The 20,841-nt window shown below is 31.7% G+C and overlaps 1 protein-coding gene and 2 pseudogenes across 3 annotated transcripts; all 3 read left to right on the top strand.

The window, feature by feature from the left end:
- The first annotated feature begins 1,483 nt into the window (after positions 1-1,483).
- On the top strand, positions 1,484-8,495 carry LOC146908494 (cytochrome P450 76T24-like; annotated as a pseudogene).
- Positions 8,496-11,202: 2,707 nt separating this feature from the next.
- LOC146908493 (cytochrome P450 76T24-like) lies at positions 11,203-12,906 on the top strand (annotated as a pseudogene). Its single transcript, XR_015020457.1, has 2 exons — positions 11,203-12,105; positions 12,208-12,906. The product of XR_015020457.1 is annotated as a cytochrome P450 76T24-like (transcript).
- A 4,333-nt stretch (positions 12,907-17,239) lies between these two features.
- On the top strand, positions 17,240-19,568 carry LOC146908492 (cytochrome P450 76T24-like). 2 transcript variants are annotated; one of them, XR_015018102.1, is made up of 3 exons: positions 17,240-18,146; positions 18,552-19,227; positions 19,379-19,568. XR_015018102.1 is itself a non-coding variant. In XM_085724458.1 (2 exons), exons 1-2 carry the CDS (start codon positions 17,244-17,246, stop codon positions 19,161-19,163), a joined length of 1,515 nt encoding a protein of 504 aa, XP_085580584.1. In that variant the 5' UTR covers positions 17,240-17,243; the 3' UTR covers positions 19,164-19,294. The 2 variants fall into 2 exon arrangements, 1 of the variants encoding a protein (XP_085580584.1); XM_085724458.1 differs by lacking the exon at positions 19,379-19,568 and having other exon boundaries at positions 18,552-19,294.
- The last annotated feature ends 1,273 nt before the right edge of the window (positions 19,569-20,841 follow it).

The following is a 20,841-nucleotide window of genomic DNA, read 5'->3' as shown; positions in this document are numbered from 1 at the left end:
AATATATTTCTAAAACACAACTATGCGTGCCATCTCCTTACATCTACTCACTTAAAATTTACTATGAACTAACTCATAACACAACTATCTATATCTACAAGTATTGGAAATCCGAATTATCAAATACCAAAACAAATACAATAAAAAAATAAAATTACACATTAAGACCAAAATAACAAAGCAATCTTAACAATCTCCAACATAAGAAAAAAAAAATGCATCATACGAAAAAGGATTTTAAGAAGATTTAGCGTATGAATTCGACTTAATCGATGAGTGCTTGTATTGAAAAAGGGTTTGCAGTAGATTTAGCCCCTGAATTTAACAAATGTTTATCTTAAAGAACAAAAGACAAAAAAATGACAAAATGCATGTGAAAACAATACCTTGTGAGCCAATAACGTAAAGTGGTCTAAAATGGTTCTGTGTGTTCTGTTTAATAATAGAGTGCTGCTTTGTTTTCATTTTTTAGAATATGTGTTTAGTTTAAATTTTTTTTTTGAAGGAGTGTTTAGTTTAACTTGTTAATAAGAAAATGAGATGCAAAGATAGTTATTATGATAGAGAGAAAGTAAAATGATAGTTCCCTTCAAATGATAGTTTAACTTTTTGGTATTTTCATCTTTTAAAAATATACTAAGACAATTGTTCACTTAAATAATATATTTTCTCATTGTTGACAAATAAAACTAACATAAATTTTAAGATATACAAATAAAAAATATTTTCCCAAAGGAAATTCTATTTTCATTTATGTTTTTATATTTAATTATAAAATAGCAACACATGTTTTCAGCCTGCTTCCGACTCTGGCAATGTCTTAATCGTACCACCTTCTTCGGTATTCCATTGTGAACCATATATATTGTGAAAATTTCATTATTGTTATGTTGTCTCACTTTTTGATTATGAAACTTTTTCCCCACAATTGAGTTTCAAACAAAACCCCCTGCCCCACAAAAGACTAGGGGACGGTAACCATTTGGCAACACCTAAGGGAAGCAATCATATCTATGTAGAAATAGATTTGAAGACTAAAAGACCATAAGAAAATAAAATCATGAATTTTAAGCTTAAAAATTCATATGAAAATGGACAAAAAGGACCAAATTGAAATGAAAAAAAAAGATAAAGGACCAAAATGTTACCTGAAATTAAGTTAAGGGACTAAAAGTGTAATTTTGCCAATAATAAATGACATGATAACACTATTAAACTTGGTTTGTGGATATAAAAGTAGGTGATCTAATGGCTAGCGGATCTTGAACAAGACATTAATACCATCTTAAAATTTGTGGTTGAACCTAACGCAACTCCAAAAAATCGACTTGTAAAGTGGATGTTGCCCCACCTGTAAACACTTATTTAAGTCGCCTCTCATTTGAACTTTTTAACAATAGTCCAAAATCATTAATTCATTTTTATTTCAGAAACTTCTCCGATCTTCTTTTCTTATAAATATATGTAAAAGAAAAGGCAAACACAATTAGTCATGGAATACCAAACACTTCTACTAGTGATTTCCTCTTTGTGTGCAAGCATTCTCATAATCATTCTTAGAAATTTAAACCAAACTCAAAATTTTGCAAAACTTCCTCCAGGTCCAAAGCCACTTCCCATCATAGGAAACATCTTAGAACTTGGCAAAAATCCACACACGACACTCACAAAACTCTCAAACATCTATGGACCAATCATGACATTAAAACTACGAACAATAACAACAATAGTAATCTCATCCCCACAACTAGCCAAACAAGTCCTTCAAGAAAATTACTATATCTTCTCTAATAAAACAATCCCACATGCTAGTTATGCAATTGAGAATTATAAATTCTCGATGGCATGGCTTCCCATGTCAACAACTTGGAAGAAACTTAGGAGAGTTTGCGCAACAAAAGTGCTCTCCGAAAATGCTTGATACAACAAAAATCTTTCGCCAACAAAAGTTGAAAGAATTATTGGATTATGTGAAAGAAAAATGCAACAAAGGTGAAGTTTTTGATATTGGTGAGGCTGTTTTTACAACTGTCCTTAATTCAATTTCAACCACTTTGTTCTCTATTGATTTGGCTGGCTCATTTAACACATGATGAAAAGTCTAAAGAGTTTGAAAAACATTATTTGGGGTATCATGGAGAAGCTGGTAAGCCTAATGTTTCAGATTTCTTTCCAATTCTTCGTCCCTTAGATCCACAAGGTGTGCATGCAAAGATGACCAATTACATGAAGATGTTATATGATATTTTTGATGGAATTATTGAAGAAAGAATCTGCTCAAGAGCTTCCAAAGTTGATGAGGCTTGCAATGATGTGATAGATTCACTTCTTAATAACAACAATATTAGAGCTCGTTTGTTATAGCTTTTTTACGAACAAAATCATTTAATTTAAAAAAATAATCACTTTTAAGAATATTGCATCTGTTTGTTATAGCTTTTTGAAAAAATCAGAATCTAAAAATAATCTAAAAACAACTTCAAATAAAAAGCTGTTAAGAGCAGCTTCTCAAAAAATAGATTTTTTTTAAGGAGAGAGAGAGAGAGAGAGAGAGAGAGAGAGAGAGAGAGAGAGAGAGAGAGAGAGAGAGAGAGAGAGAGAGAGAGAATACGGTTCAATAGATTGAACTTAGTTTGTAACAAAAAAATTGCTTTTATATAGGTGTATCCAAACAAACTAAATTATTATTTAAAAAACGTAACTTTTATTACGGTATACAAACACAAAATAGATTATATGATTTCTCATAAAATCTCTAAAATATAATCTCTAAATTATTTTATGTCAAAATCACTTTTATTTTAATCAATAACAAACGAGCCCTTAGAGAAACTACTTCGGAATTGAGTCGCAATGAGATGTTGCATCTGTTTCTGGTTAGTGTTGGTTTTCCAATGAATTAATTACTAAGAGTTTAATTTTTGACATATTACCAGAGTAATTTCTTTTTTGTATTATACAATTTACAACTAATTATATACGTTCCTTCAAAAATGTTGTAAATTCAGACTCAAAATCACACCAATAAACTAAGATGTGTTGAGCAAAGGGAAGTAGTAACCGACATCAAAGTAACCTCAAGCAATAACAATAATAACAAACATAGATCTAATCTAGGAACCAAATGTAAAGCACAAAACCACAAGCATAAGATAAAAAGAGAAGAGAAACAAACACAACAAGAAATGTTTACCCAATTCGGTCAACAATGGCCTATTCTTGAGGAGAGAATGATCTCTTCAATCTACTATCAATGAGTTATACAAGAGACTTACAAGAAATTAGTTTCAACAAGCTCTCCAAGAACAACACCTAACTTCTACCTTTTTTCTCAATCTCTTCCCAAGAACAAGAGACTCAATGATTTCACTCTCCCAAGGTGTTTATAAATGTTTCTCAACCCAAGAGAACATCTAAGGAGAACCTCTCACAAAAAACACTAAACCCTAAGCTACCTCCTTTGATTTCTTAAGTTTCTCTCTCTTGAAGCCCTCCTAAAAAAACGAACAATGAAACCTTAAATAGCACTCTGATACTTTCAAAATCGTGTCACGATTTACCTATATCGTATCACGATAAAACTCGTACACATTACAATACTACACCCTTATCAGAAAATTGCGCTACAATTTTTACTATCATACCACAATTTTGTTTTTAATAGCTTCCTTGCATTCTGCACAAAAACATCGTGCCTCGACAGCAAATCAACCATTTTTTAGTCAATTGAAACAAAACAAAAACTAATTATATACGTGATTTTCAAAAGTTATAGCTATAGTCAAGAAGCTTTAAATAATCGGACAATTACTATACATAACAATGTAAAAAAGAATTACACACAATATATTTGATTGACACTTTTTTTAATATCGTTTGGTAAAATTGAATTTAAATTCTGATTGAAACAATTATTTATTAAACTTTACTTAATTCTTGGTTAACCCCCGATTATCGAGATCTCTATCTCCTGAAAATAAAAACAAAGGTTAAGAAAAAAATAATAATAAGGTAATTAACTTCAATTTATTTCATTAGATAATAAGTCATTAATACAAGGTGGTACATCAATAAACAATTGAGAGGTAGCTTTGGCTGCATGAGCGACTCGGACAAAAAAAATGGTTTACTCAAAAAAAACTTAGTGATATATTCTTTTCGTTTTCTTCTGAAGAAGGTAAATTAGACAACCCAAATTGACATCGGAAAGACCGGGAAGAATCGAACCTGAAATCTTGAGGAATCACACACTCTTACATCTCAATGCAACACCATCAAGCTAACTCAAATGGATTTAGTGATATATTCGTTGATATGCAATTTGAATCAATAAACTTTATTTCATATTTTTCACTGTCATATTTTATTTGCATCATTTAGTCTTTAATCCACACCTTTTGCTAATACCGTGGGATTAATTTAATTGAATTTGGAAATTGGTGTTTTGTTAGGATTTATTTGCTGCCGGGATTGACACATCATCAAGGACGATTGATTGGATTATGGCAGAGCTACTATGTAACCCAAACACGTTAAGAAAAGCAAGAAAAGAGTTTGTGAAGCAATTGGTAAAGATGAAACAATTGAAGAATCACATATATTTAAGTTGCCTTTTTTACAAGCGGTTGTGAAGGAAACTCTTCGGTTGCACCCACCAGCTCCATTTTTGGTACCCCATGTAACGCCCTCCTTTTATTTATATATTTTTATTAAGTTACAATCTATTTATGTGATTTATTTAAATATGTGAGGTGTTAGTATTTTATTATGTGGCATTATTCTATTATTTATTAGAATATGAGAATTATTAGAGTAAGTAGATTTGGAGGTAGTTTTGAGATTAGATGTCTTTTTATGATTTAGTCGATTTATTTTGATGAGTGATATTTTGTTATGTTATATGTTGGTATTTACTAGAATAATATATATTTGTTATTTGTTAGAGATATATTTGTTATTTGGTGTAGAAATATATTTGTTATTTGTTAGAGATATATTTGTTATTTGGTGTAGAAATATATTTGTTATTTGTGAGAGATATATTTAATTTAGAAATAAATAAGATTATGAGGATTATAAGTGTGAGTGGAATTGGGGGTTAGAATAGAAAGAAGAATAAGTTGTTGGGCCAAAATAGATTTGGGAAGAATATTTTAGTATTATAAATAGAGAAGCTTAGGTTAGAAAGAGTTTACCGGAAACCGCTTTTTGGAAAAGAGGAGAAAAGTCAAGAGAAGAGAAGAGGAGAAGACCTTAGGAAAGAAGAACGCTGCTGCTGATTCAGAAATTAATCTAAGGTGAGGGTGAGACTATCTTGCATTAATATTAAGTTGTTAAATCATTAGATTACATCTAACGAGTTTGGGGAGAGTTTGTGAGATTAAGAGGATTAGGGTTTATGAGCGATTTGATGATTAGATGATGAAGAACTGTAGAATCGATGAGAGAATCATGAACAGACCTTAGATATCCCATAGGGAAGTTATTAGAAGTAGTTTGATAGTTAGAAACATGAGAGTAGATGAAAAATTGAGATTTTTAGGATTCTGGCCATACTGACCTTCATCGCTCGCAACTGCGAGCAAACCAACTCGCAACGGCGAGTAAACCCAGAACGCTCGCAACTGCGAGCAAACCCACTCGCAATGGCGAGTAAGACCTGAAGCCGCTCGCAATGGCGAGCAAATCGCCCGCAATGGCGAGCAACACTGCTAGTTGCTCTAAATTATATTACTTGCGATCCTTTCGCACATGTAGTTATGAGTTGATCCTAGAGCTAAGAATGAGAGTTTTTTAGAATGATTTAAGCTGCACAGAAGCCCGAGTTAGATAATTGTGATTATTAGCAAAGGAGTATTAATTTATAAGTATTATTTATGATGTTTTTATGATGATTGATATGATTCATTTCTTATTTGATTATATGATATTCAAGCACTGTTATATGCTGTATTTGTCGCTGTTCGTTGCTGTTGAACCTTGATTTAATGTTATAAGTAAAGTGACGTGTTATAAATACATTAAGTAAATACTTATGATGTTTAAAGTTAGTGTAATGCATTCAATGATGATCATATGTTGTGAACTGTCCGTACGTTGTCTATGTTGCTGTTGAGTTTTAGCGAAGATGTACAAGTCGGTCTAAGTTGTCATGATTTAAGAAGTTGTCCATTTTAATGGAATTGTATAAGATGTTCACGTTGTTGTCCAAGTTGTAGGAAGATTGTGTTGTTGCATAGTCAGCGATGGGGGCTTAATGCCTGACAGGTTCTTGATGACCTTAGCGATGGGGGCTTAATGCCCGACAGGTCCAAATATGACCTTAGCGAAGGGGGCTTAATGCCCTGGTGGTACCACATGCATATTGAATTTGTCGAAGTTGTCTAAGTTGTTGTCGAAGTTGTCTAAGTTGCTGTCGAAGTGGTCTAAGTTGTTGTTGAAGTTGTTGTTGCATTGTAGAGTCGTCATAACTTATATTTAATGATGATTTGATAAGTGATGTTCGATGATGATGTTTTGATTATGTTTTGATGATGATGGTTGTTTATGTTTGATGATGATGTTTGATTATGTTTGATGATGATGTTTGATGATGATGTTGTTTATGATTGACGATGATAATAATATGATATTAAATGAATATTAATGCTGATGTTATGATGTCTTGAGTTGTTGATGATACTTGGTTATGATTTAATGATTATGTTTGTTTAAGAAGTTGATTATGAACTTACTTATGAAGTTGTTTTCGATAAATGATATGCTTTGATAATGATACTTATGTGAATTACATGATGTTGCTTATGATTATATTTGGTGTTAGATGTTGATGTTTGTGATTAATATATGTGTTGATGTTTGTAATTAATATTTGATGATGTATGCTGATGTTTATGATTAGTAATTGATGTTATATGATGATGATGTTTATGTCTATAATTAAGATGATATAAGATGAAGTGTATAACTAATGTAGGAATATTAATGATACTAGTTAAGGAAGTTTAAGTTCTTAGATACGATTAATGAGTTATAAGATGTTTAAGTTGTTGAATGTACTTTATATGATTTATATGTTTAATATTTTTGTTTTGAGAAATCTCACCCCTCTGCTTGGAAATGTTGCTCTTCGTATGGGTAACTTGCAGGTAATCAAGATTAGAGGCGTCGTGAGTGGACTCCTCACATGTGTGTCTAGGTGCTCTGATACGTAACGGGATGGGACTTGACTTTACTTCTATTCCTTACGTATTGTTTATGAACTTTTATGAATAAATATTGAACTAAGACTTATGAGATTTTCTGATGAGGCCTGCGTGCCAAAGATTATTTTTATTGTTGAACTAATTTCCGCTGCGAAGTTTTGAATTATTTATGTTAAATGATTTTGAAGAAAAAATTGTTATTTATTCAGTTTATGAATTTTTAAGAAGTGTAGTATTCCGTTTAAAGTTGAAAAACTCTGATTTATTTATGAAATTTTTACGTTGGGAAAACGGGGTGTTACACCCCACAAATGTGATGAAATTGTGAACATATTAGGTTTCAATGTGCCAAAAAATGCACAAATATTAGTCAATGTGTTGGCCATGGGAAGAGACCCAACCGTTTGGGAAAATCCAAATATGTTCATGCCTCAAAGATTTTTGGAGTGTGACATTAATTATAAGGGTAATAATTTTGAACTTATGCCCTTTGGGGTAGGCAAAAGAATTTGTCCAGGATTGTCATTGGCTCACAGGGTTGTGCATTTAATTGTGGCATCCCTTCTATGCAACTTTGAATGGACACTTGATGATGGATTAAAGTCAGAAGACATGAATAAGGAAGAGCAATTTGGGTTAACATTAAAGAGGGTCCAACCTCTTCGAGTTCAGGCTATTTCAACCTCTTGGAGAAATTACATAATTAGTTGCAATTTCACTACAGACATGATATTGTGGTAAAATGCAGACAATTATTGTAGTTTTGTCGCCGTTGTATGGAACAAGGAGGTTGTTGGTTTCGATCTAGATCTTGGAACTCGGATCTAGGTTTGTGTTTTGGTGTTGGGTCTTAGCTCGTTGATCCGAAGTTGCTGGTTTGTTTTGGATTATGTTTGTGTCTACTAGAGGTTTCGTGCAAGTTCCATCGTTGGAGGTCCTCGGATCATCGCTTTTTTTGGCTGGTCTTTGGGTTTTTTTTCTTTATTTTTGTAGGTTTGTAGGTCTTGTTTGTGTGTGCTGGATCTTTTCTATTGTTGGATCGTGTTTGTGATGTATCCGGCTATTTGTTGTGTTTGTGTGTTCTTGTCAAGGGATGATGAGGCTCTAGATTTTGGCTTAGTTATGGTTCGGTTTCCCTAACCTGTAAGGGTTTGTTTCGGTTTCAATAACCCAAAAGGGTCTGGTTCTATTAACCACAAAGTGTCTATTTGGTTACTAAGGTATTGGACTCATCCCTCGATTTGTGTTCTTACGCGTTTGATTAAAACATGGTGTGTTTGGTGGTCTGACATCTTTGATTTTCTGATCTTTCAGAGTGATTGAGATATGCATGCTTCAAGGCGTCATGTATACCTCCACCTTGATATTATTAATGCTCGAAAGAGCTTTTATGCTTGTTGTTGTGTTTAGAGAGTTTGACGGTCGAATTTTGATACTGTGTTGGCGGTCGATCCATTTGCTAAACTGAAACCCTATTTGTTCTTTGCAATGTTCACTTATCATATTTTTTGTAACTTGGTTTCGCTCCCGTACATGAGTTCGCTAGGTTTTTTTAAAAAAGTTAAATTAGCTCATCCAAATTGACACCGGAAAGAATCGAACATGAGACCTTGAGGAGGAGCACACTCTCATATTCCAAATCAATGGTTGCGCTCGTGATAAGTGGATTTTTGTTAGGATAAATTAAGGTTGGTTTACTTGGCATGATTTTCCATGATGTATCCCATTTGGTTTTCTTTGCAATCTAAAGGCAATTAAATATGAGGTAGTCAAATGATTTGGTTTCATCTAATCTTGTCTAACACCAAAGTGATCTAAAATGGTTCTGTGTGTTCTGTTTAATAATAGAGTGTTGCTTTGTAAAAATAGTTTTTGTTTTCATTTATTGTGTTTAGTTTAACTTGTTAATAAGAAAATGAGATTCAAAGATAGTTATTATGATAGAGAGAAGGTAAAATGATAGTTCCCTTCAAACAAACAAAAAAGCGTAAAATCATAGTTAGGGATGATCCACCCTTGTAAATAATGAAAATAACTTTTTGGTATTTTCATCTTTTAAAAATATACCAAGAGAATTGTTCACTTAAATAATCTATTTTCTCGTTGTTGACCAATAAAACGTAACTAACATTTGAACCAAAAAAAAAAAACGTAACTAACATAAATTTCTCCTTCAAAAAAAAAACGAACATAAATTTTAATATATAAAAATAAAAAATATTTTCCCAAAGTAAATTCTATTTTCATTTATGTTTTTATATTTAATTATAAAATAGCAACACATGTTTTCATCCTGCTTCCAACTCTGGCACTGTCTTTATCGTGCCACCTTCATCGGTACTTTCTCCGGTATTATTTATAAGAAATATTTGACTTTTTTGATTCATTGCATAAATGATGTATTTTGTCTATATTCTAGACCAAATAAATCAATTACTCAATAAATCTAAAAAGTCAATTTTTTCTTATAAATAGGATCGGATGAAGTATTCCATTGTGAAACATATATTGCAAAAAATTTATTATTTTTATGCTGTCTAACTTTTTTATTATGAAACTTACCCCACAATTGAGTTTCAAACAAAATCCCCTGCCCCACAAAAGACAAGGGGCGGTGACCTTTTGGCAACACCTAGGGTAGCAACTCATCGCAGATCTAGGTATTTGGTATATATGTGACTAAAATTAAAAAAATAAAAATAATGCACTATATTAAAAATAAGAAATAACATTGTTTGATGTAATACAGTTACAATAAAAATCGTCGTTTATCCATTTGTTCAAAAATGAGCTAAAAAAACCGGAAAAATCTACTTATTACAAGCAGCACCAGAACTCTATAAAAAAAAAATTAGACTAGACAAAATAGAATCTCCGATTTCTAAGTAAAAAGTTTATCGCCATGAAATATGACTTAGATTACTGAGGGTATAAATCCGTCAGTAATGCAGTTTTGAATTGGTTAGTAACGAGAGGAATTCTTGTAGTGATCATCTTTCTCACCACTAGACATAACATACCTACAAAAAGACAAGATGGTTAAAATGCAAGGACTTCTACTTGCTTCTCATATCAAATTTATGGTTAAAAGGCAATGTGTTGTCGCTTCACCATCCTCTCATTCCTATGGCAAAATAACAAAAACACATTTAAGTTGATATATGTGACTCTTCTTCTATCTTCTATGTCCTCACACGCAAGACTACTGCTTTATGCATAAATATAGATGGTAGGTGATCTAACATGTGGATCTTCTTCAAGATCCTAATACTATATTAAAATGGAAAATTATATGGTACATCAAAAAATTTGAGTGTATTGGTACACCAAATCCTTAAATTAATAGTTAAATGAGTTATTTTTTTGTAGAAAAAAATTATTTTTTATCACCTATAATTATAGTAACTAAATCTTATTTACCAAAAACGTCAACGCAATAAAAATTAATTTTTTTGAATTTTTATTACTCATAATTGAGAATTTTAATTATTTTTTACAATAAAATGTAAAAAAAAAAAATAGTATGATTTTTATACAAAATGAAATGATGTTTTTTCTTATGAAATGATATTTTTTTAAATATAAATGTCAACAAACATCTATTTTTTTCATAAAAAATAATAGTTAATTTATAAATTATTTAAACAAGAGTACCGATATACCTTAATTTGTAGGTGTACCGTAGAAGTTCCCTATTAAAATTTGTGTTTTGAGTAACATAACCCATAAAACTGGCTTTCAAGATGACCATTGTCGTTACATGCAAATACTTGCTTAGATCATCGCTCATTTAATATCTAATGAGACTGTGTTTCAGTAGTTGTAGATCATTATTCCATTGTTTATTCCAATCATACAACCCTGACATACAACCCACACACCTTCCAATCTCCTTAGCATTATAACCACTGGAACCGTATCTATCCCCATATCACACCCTGTCAGTGCTCTTCTTTTCTTACAAGTATATATATGTAAAAGGAAAGCCAAAAACAATAAGCCATGGACTACCAAACACTTCTACTAGTGATTACCTCTTTGTGTGCAACCATTCTCGTCTTTATTCTTAGAAAATTAAACCAAACCCAAAATTCTACTAAACTTCCACCAGGGCCATACCCACTTCCCATCATAGGAAACATCTTAGAACTTGGCAAAAATCCACATAAGGAACTCACAAAACTATGGACCAATCATGACACTAAAACTAGGAACAATAACAACCATAGTAATTTCATCCCCACAACTAGCCAAACAAGTCTTACATGAAAATTCCCAAATCTTCTCTAATAGAACTGTTCCACATGCACTTAGTGCAGTTGATCATGACAAATTCTCAGTTGGGTGGCTTCCAACATTAGCTTTGTGGAAGAAACTAAGGAAAAGTTGCGCTACAAAAGTATTTTCTACAAAAATGCTTCACTCAACAAATATCCTTCGCCAACAAAAGTTGCAAGAATTATTGGATTATGTGAATGAAAAATGCAACAAAGGTGAGGTTTTTGATATTGGTGAGGCTGTTTTTAACACTGTTCTTAATTCAATTTCAAACACTTTGTTTTCTATTGATTTGGCTGATTCCACACCTGATGAAAAGTCTCAAGAGTTTGAGAACATTATTTGGAGTTACATGGAAGCAGCTGGTAGGCCTAATGTTTCAGATTTCTTTCCAATTCTTCGTCCTTTTGATCCACAAGGTGTGCATGCAAAGATGACCAATTGTATAAAAAAGTTGTGTGATATTTTTAATGGAATTATTGAAGAAAGAATTTGTTCAAGAGCTTCCAGTGCTGATTTTGAGGTGTGCAATGATGTGTTAAATTCACTTCTTAATAGCAACAATATTATTGGAGAAAGCACTTCTGAATTGAGCCGCAATGAGATGGTGCATCTTTTTCTGGTTAGTGTTGCTTTTTCATTGCATATGGTTTAAATTTCTTGAATTCCTCTTCTGTTACCATAAGTTAAATTTAATTGAACTTGGAAATGATGTTTTTGTTAGGATTTGTTCGTTGCTGGTATTGACACAACATCAAGCACGATTGAATGGATTATGGCGGAGCTATTACGTAACCCTGACAAATTAACAAAAGTAAGAAAAGAGTTATGTCAAGCAATTGAAAAAGATGAAACAGTTGAGGAATCAAATATTTCCAAATTACCTTACTTACAAGCAGTTGTGAAGGAAACCCTTCGGTTGCACCCACCAGCTCCATTATTGCTGCCCCATAAATGTGATGAAACTGTGAGCATATTAGGCTTCATTGTGCCAAAACATGCACAAATATTAGTCAATGTGTGGGCCATGGGAAGAGATCCAACTATTTGGAAAAATTCAGATATGTTTATGCCTGAAAGATTTTTGGAGTGTGACATTAAGTATATGGGTAGCAATTTTGAGCTTATACCGTTTGGAGCAGGCAAAAGAATTTGTCCAGGGTTGCCATTAGCTCATAGGACTATGCATTTGATTGTAGCATCCCTTCTACGCAAATTTGAATGGAGACTTGCTGATGGGCTAAAGCCAGAAGACATGAATATGAAGGAGCAATTTGGAATAACCCTAAAGATGATTGAATCTCTTCGAGTTCAAGCTACTTCATCAGATTAGGTGGATATGTTTGAAGTGAAAATTTGAGTATAATTAATTAATGTTTGTGATTGTTTAAATACCATGAATTTAAATTGTGGTTGCCGGCTACTATCAACATAATCGGTGCTATTATCAACATATATATGTTTTTTGTAAAAAATAAAAATAAAAAAAAAACGTATATATGTTTGTTATAAAAGCAATACCATGATACATATTTTTACGACTATAGTTTTTTATTTTTTTTAACAAAACTATATATTATTATTATTATTATTACTACAAAACCAAACATAAAAATCAGTCTATGTCTCCTCATTGTTAAGGAAACCACCGAAAAAAGAAAAATTGGAAACTTAGTTACTTAAATAAAAATATTGCAATTAAAAATATTATAACGTATATTTCATGTTGGCTGTGAAACTAAAATAAAATTCCAAAACATGAATTAAGATATTGATTGTATCCATATTTGTTTGGCAAACATTAAAAATAAAAATATTATAATTGCCTCACATTATTATTATGAAAATAAAAACAAAACAATTGTACACGTTACGTTAAATGCCAAACTCATAAGGTTCTTTGTTTGGTTCAAGATGTCACGTGTCATGAGAAAAAAACTACCATATATAGCTTTGAGGAAAATGGCTCAAATATATATAATATATAGATATAGATTATTTTGCCACGTCTTTCGAGAAACCTTTGGAATGCAAAGTTTTGCTATAATAAGCATTTCCGTAAAGTAATGCACACCTCAATGGTCTACCAAATTATTCGTAGAAAGATGGGTTACAATCAAAAGCAAAATTTCACACAACATTTTGAAATCACATATATATAACCAGAATTGAAAATAAATGATAAGAAAATTATTTGGAGTTCTTGTTCCTACCTACCCTTATAGAGATACAAAAATATATATATATATCCCATATAAGGAATAACCTAACCCCTTTTGCTTAAATGTATCCCTGATTCTCACCACAAAAGATTCAAAATTGAGATGGTCATCGCCACAAAAAAAATATATATCCCATAAAAGGAATAACCTTTCCTATAAATTACAAAATGGTCATCACCAATGACGCTGGTAGCACGTGGTGACATTGATAGTAGGTGGCGATTTACAAGTTGCAATAACTATAAAAGAGATGGAGGTAGTACTTATATACCAACATTTGGTGACATTGAAAGTATTTGCCGATTTACTAGTTGGAGTTGGAATACTTATTCCAACTAGCAAATTGGCACATACTTTCAATGTTCCTACATGTTGGTATATAAGTACTCCCTCCATCTCTTTTATAGTTCTTATCATTTTTAACAAAAATCACATGTATAGAGTTGTTGGAGTAATAAATTTGTCCAAATATTGTGATTACACACACATACATTTTTTTTTTAATCAACACACACATACATTTATATTTAATGTTAACTTTTTTTATATTTTAAGATAAATTGTTAGTATTAATAAAGGGGTGCATGATCACAATCACAAGAAACACAAATATAATAATGACAAGAAATTGATGAGTTAGGGTTCAACCTGATTTGAGCATATAGGAACATCAATATATAAATCACTATATATATATATATATATATATATATATATATATATATATATATATATATATATATATATATATATATATATATATATAAGGGAATAGTAGATTATCTGAAGCAAAAACGAGTATTTTTAGCTTAAAGGAAACATGCCTTAATTTTAGTATCAAGATAGTTTTACTAAATCAAGGTTAAATTTTAAATAATTCATTCATCTAACAAGAAATACAGAATTTTCTTCAACTTTATTGGTTCAGTTTTGGGGTAAGGGTGCTTGTATGTGGTTTGGTTTGTGCTTAGTGATGTTTTGGTGTTGTTGTTTGTTGGTTGTGCTAGTTTTCTTGTTCAATCCCTTTTTAGATATGTGTTTTTGTTAGCATTTGTTGGCTCGTTTTCATGTTTTTTGGGATTTTAAATTTTGTTCTCTTGGCTCAAACTCACGTGCAACTTGTTCCCATTTAGAGCAAACAAACTCATGTACAACTTTCTACCGTAGTTTGTTAAATTTTTTGTGATTATGTTCTATTTTGTTTAATAAATTACAATCTCCTTCTCTGAAAATTGTAAGAAAGGTGAGGTTTTTTATATTGGTGCGGTTGTTTTTACAACTGTCTTTAATTCAATATCAAACACTTTGTTCTCTATTGATTTGGCTGATTCCACACCTGATGAAAACTCTCGAGTTTGAGAACATTATTTAGAGTTTCATGGAAGAAGTTTGTAGGCCTAATGTTTCAGATTTCTTTCCAATTCTTCGTCCCTTAGATCCACAAAGTGTGCATGCAAAAATCACCAATTGTATAAAAAACTTGTGATATTTTTAATGGAATTATTGAAGAAAGAATTTGTTGAAGAGCTTCCGATGTTGATTTTGAGGTGTGCAATGATGTGTTGGATTCACTTCTTCATAACAACCATATTGGAGAAACCACTTCTGAATTGAGCCGCAATGAGATGGTGCATCTTTTTCTGGTTAGTGTTGCTTTTTCAATAATTGATATGTTGTGGTAATAAAATGTAGAGGGCTACGATCTATGTGACTGCAATTATGATTGTGGTGTCGTTACTAAGACCTCTAAAAAAAATATTTCGTTGTTGAGGAATGCAATGTTAAATTATGGTCATCTACTCATTTAAAATTATGGTCAATACCATTTACACTCACATGGTAACGGATTCACCTATCAACAATTTATTGTGAGAAACAACAACGAATTCACGGTCAGTTCTAGCCAAACAGTCTGAAGTCAACCACGAAGGACTAATGCAGATTTTAAGACGGCAGACGGCTTGACTCCCCCAACAATCATTGTTTAGGAACACATAGAACTGTTGCAAACCCAGTCATTGGCTTTTACCTCAATCAAGGCGAACTCCTCCAAGCGCAAGCATCCATCATTCTGCAGTTGCTACTGCTAAATAAATAAGTGAACCATATAAACTAGTGACCAAAGTTCAACATGTATAAATTGGTCAAGTAAAACTAAGTGAACCTTATAAGTGAATCTTCTAATCCGTGCAATAATAAACCTCTATATGTTTGATTATATATGCATTTTTTTTGGCACTGTTTTGCAATTGATTTCAATTAGAATGTTACGAAAAATAATATACATAAAAAAGAAAGATAAAAATAATTTAGCTAAGGCAAGAGTAAATTAAATTGATCATGAAAAAACTGGAAAAGTATACTTATTACAAGCAGCACTTGAACTCTGAAAAGGAGTCTTAACAAAATAGACATTCCCATTTTTTACCGTTAAAATTAAAGCATAAAAAAACTAACGAGTTTTGCCAAATCTTGTTTACGGCCATGAAATATGACTTACAAAGTTCTGAAGATCAAAATCAAGAGATGAAACCAAAGCTTACAGTCAAACATTTTGATTTCAAACTGACCAATCAAGAGATTCAATTCAGCCACTTCTAGTTGCTTCTCATATGAAAGGTATGGTTACATGGCAATGTGTTGTCTCTTTTCCAACCTCTCATTCCTATGGCCAAAAAAACAAAAACACGCATCTAAGATAATAAATGTGGCTCTTCTTCTATGTCCACCTCACGCCCAACACTATTCGTCTTGGTGTGTGGATATAAATAATAAATGATCTGATAACACTATTAAGCTTGGTTTGTGGATATAAAAGTAGGTGATCTAATAGTAGGCGGATCTTGGACGAGGCATCAATGCCATCTTAAAATTTGTGATTGGACCAAACACAACCCCATAAAACCGACTTGTAAAGTGAGTGTTGCCGCCGCCTATAAACACTTATTTAAGTCACCTCACATTTGAACTTTTTAACAATGGGGGCTGCTAATTTACACCTACCTAAAAACACTAATGTGTAAATTAGCAAGTTACACCCACTTATATTTTACTAAAACACCATTTTGTTTTTATTCTAATTAAATTTAAATAGAATGACAGTTTTGTAACTATCTTAAGGAAGATCCTTAAAAAAGAAACAAAAAAGACAATGACATGCTTAAGGTACAAAACATGTGATAAAGACGAACTTTTAAGGAAACAATATTTGGAATGATGAAAGTGAGTGTAAATTAGTGAGGTGGGTGTAAACAATTTGGTAAAATTTATAAATTTATAAAAATGAGTGTATATAATCAAGTGGGTATATGTTGCTAACTTACATCTTAATGTTTTTAGGTGGGTGTAACTTGCTAATTTGCATCCTAGTATTTTTAAGTGGGTGTAGCTTGCTAATTTGCACCCTAGTGTTTTTAGGTGGGTGTAAATTAACAGCCCCTTTAACAATAGTCCTATATCATTAATTCATTGTTATTTCAGACACTTCTCCGATTTTCTTTTCTTATATATGTAAAATAAAAGGCAAACACAGTTAGTCATGGAATACCAAACACTTCTACTAGTGATTACCTCTTTGTGTGCAAGCATTCTAATCTTCATTCTTAGAAAATTAAACCAAACTCAAAATTCTACAAAACTTCCACCAGGGCCAAAGCCACTTCCCATCATAGGAAACATCTTAGAACTTGGCAAAAATCCACACAAGACACTCACAAAACTCTCAAACATCTATGGACCAATCATGACCCTAAAACTAGGAACAATAACAACAATTGTAATCTCTTCCCCAAAACTAGCCAAACAAGTCCTTCAAGAAAATTACCAAATCTTCTCTAATAGAACAATCCCACATGCTAGTTATGCAACTGAGCATCATAAATTCTCAATGGTATGGCTTCCCCTGTCAACACCGTGGAAGAAACTTAGGAGAGTTTGCGCTACAAAAGTACTCTCTCCAAAAATGCTTGATTCAACAAAAATCATTCGCCAACAAAAGTTGCAAGAATTAATGGATTATGTGAAAGAAAAAGGCAACAAAGGTGAAGTTTTTGATATTGGTGAGGCTGTTTTTACAACTGTCCTTAATTCAATCTCAAACACTTTGTTCTCTATAGATTTGGCTCATTTAACACATGATGAAAAGTCTAAAGAGTTTGGAAACATTATTTGGGGTATCATGGAAGAAGCTGGCAAGCCTAATATTTCAGATTTCTATCCAATTCTTCGTCCCTTCGATCCACAAGGTGTGCAGGCAAAGATGACCAATTACATGAAGAATTTATGTGATATTTTTGATGGAATTATTGAAGAAAGAATTTGTTCAAGAGCTTCCAAAGCTGATGAGGTTTGTAATGATGTGTTAGATTCACTTCTCAATAACTACAATATTGGAGAAACTACATCGGAATTGAGTCGCAATGAGATGTTGCATCTGTTTCTGGTTAGTGTTGGTTTTCCAATGATTAATTACTATTTTTTTCCAATGATTAATTTATTTATTTTCATAAATTATACTCCATCCGTTCTAAATTATACGTCGCTTGGAGAAACAAATTTGTTTCAAATTATATGTCGTTTTACAATACTAATGAAACATCAATGTTATTTTTCCTATTTAAACGTTAAGAGATAACTTCAGCTGCATGAACGACCCTAGACAAACAAAAAAATTGGTTTACTTACAAAAAGTCAGCGATACATTCGTTGATATGAAATTTGAATCGATAAACTTTATTTCATATTTTTCACTGTCTTGTTTTCTTTGCATAATTTATTCTTTAATCCTCACCTTTTGCTAATACCGTAGGACAAATTTAATTGAATTTGGAAATTGGTGTTTTGTTAGGATTTATTTGTTGCCGGAATTGACACATCATCAAGGACGATTGAGTGGATTATGGCAGAGCTACTATGTAACTCAGACAAATTAAAAAAAGCAAGAAAAGAGTTATGTGAAGCAATTGGTAAAGATGAAACAATTGAAGAATCACATATTTTTAAGTTGCCTTTTTTACAAGCGGTTGTGAAGGAAACTCTACGGTTGCATCCACCAGCTCCATTTTTGTTACCCCACAAATGCGATGAAATTGTAAACATATTAGGTTTCAATGTGCCAAAAAGTGCACAAATATTAGTCAATGTGTGGGCCATGGGAAGAGACCCAACCGTTTGGGAAAATCCAAATATGTTCATGCCTGAAAGATTTTTGGAGTGTGACATTAATTATAAGGGTAATAATTTTGAACTTATTCCCTTTGGGGCAGGCAAAAGAATTTGTCCAGGATTGCCATTGGCTCATAGGGTTGTGCATTTGATTGTGGCATCCCTTCTACGCAACTTTGAATGGACACTTGGTGATGGATTAAAGCTAGAAGACATGAATATGGAAGAGCAATTTGGGTTGACATTAAAGAGGGTCCAACCTCTTCGAGTTCAAGCTATTTCACCAGCTTTGTAGCTATTTCATCCTGTTAGAAAAATTGCATTATCAGTTGCAATTTCACTACAAACATGATATTGTGGTAAAATGCAGACAATTATTGCAGTTAGGATCTCAAAAAAATAATAAATGCAGTAGTTATTATCTAATTATGTTGCCAATTATTTCGTCAATTATTTCATCTTTTCCAATTGCTTTACATAATTCTTTTCTTGCCTTTGTCATATTGCTAGGGTTACATAGGAGCTCTCCCATGATCCATTCAATCGTGCTTGAAGTTGTGTCTATCCCAGCAACAAATAGATCCTAATAAAACATCATTTTTGGATTCTGTAATTGCATTTATTATTTATTTGGGATAAACCAAGAATTGTCTAAACAAACCTACAAACAAGTAATTAAACCAAGAGTCTTTGGCTGGAATGATATAGTCTTTCTTCAAGCTTAATAGTTATTTTTAGTTTGAATTCAAATTCAAAAGGGTAACAACGTTAAAACTGTTGTGGCATATCCATGTAAAATGGTTATACATTATAGATAGATAGATATGCAATCTAAAGGCAATTAAATATGACGACGGTGGTTTATTGATTGAAATCGCAGTAGAAGGACAATGAGATTTTAACGCTGACTCAACGACGATGAAATTTTCAATGAATAGTGATTGGATTCGACCCTATCTGATTCTGTGTTTCAAGTGAGTGTTGCTTTGTAAAAATAGTTTTTGTTTTCATGTTTTAGAATAAATGTTTAGTTTAACTTTCTTTTTGAAGGAGTGTGTAGTTTAACTTGTTATAGGAAAATGAGATGCAAAGATAGTTATTATGATAGAGAGGAAGTAAAATGATAGTTCCCTACAAATGATTCCCTCAACAAAAAAAAAAAAAAAAATCCCTTCAAATGATAGTTTAACTTTTTGGTATTTTCATCTTTTAAAAATATACTAAGACAATTGTTCACTTAAATAATACATTTTCTCATTGTTGACAAATAAAACTAACATTTTTTTTTGGTGAATAAATAAAAGGGTTAATTATGTTTCTAGTCCCTATAAAATAGCGACCTTGTAAGTTTAGTCCCTACTTAATTTTAATAGCATTTTTAGTCCCCATAAAAAAAAATTACTTATAATTTTAGTCCCTGCTAAAACAAAGTTTGATTAATTATCCTTAAACTCTTAAATTTTTGAACGATTTTTTTGAGACAAGATTAGAACACTATGAAAGGTTCGTTTACTAAAATTTAGAATTTTCTGACATGAAATGAATTAAATATTAATTTTTTAAAACGACAAAAGTTAAAGATAAAAAGTAATAAAATCTGGATGTAGAAATCAAATTTTGCGATAATTTTTTGCGGACGAACTTTTAGTAATGTTCTAAACATGTCTGCAAAAAATTGTTCAAAAATTTAAGAGTTTAAGCATAAATTAAACAAATTTGAATTGAGTAGGGACTAATACTCAGTGCAGAAAAACAAAATTAGGGACTAAAAATGCTATTAAAATTAAGTAGGGACTAAACTTACAAGGTCGCTATTTTATAGGGACTAGAAACATAATTAACCCTAAATAAAACTATCATTTGTCAAAAAAAAAACTAACATAAATTTTAAGATATAAAAATAAAAAATATTTTCCCAAAGGAAATTCTATTTTCATTTATGTTTTTATATTTAATTATAAAATAGCAACACA

This window comes from Medicago sativa, chromosome 7, assembly GCF_051527215.1.
Source record: "Medicago sativa cultivar Bolivia chromosome 7, Bolivia_mono, whole genome shotgun sequence".
NCBI lineage: Eukaryota > Viridiplantae > Streptophyta > Magnoliopsida > Fabales > Fabaceae > Medicago > Medicago sativa.
Note: the sequence above shows the minus strand (reverse complement) of the source record. Positions and strands in the feature narration are given on the sequence as shown.

Bases quoted from the DNA above. Each gene is read 5' to 3' on its own strand.
- LOC146908492 (XM_085724458.1), top strand. From the start codon at position 17,244: ATGGAATACCAAACACTTCTACTAGTGATTACCTCTTTGTGTGCAAGC. The intron at 18,147-18,551 runs GTTAGTGTTGGT...GTGTTTTGTTAG, and splicing joins AGATGTTGCATCTGTTTCTG to GATTTATTTGTTGCCGGAAT.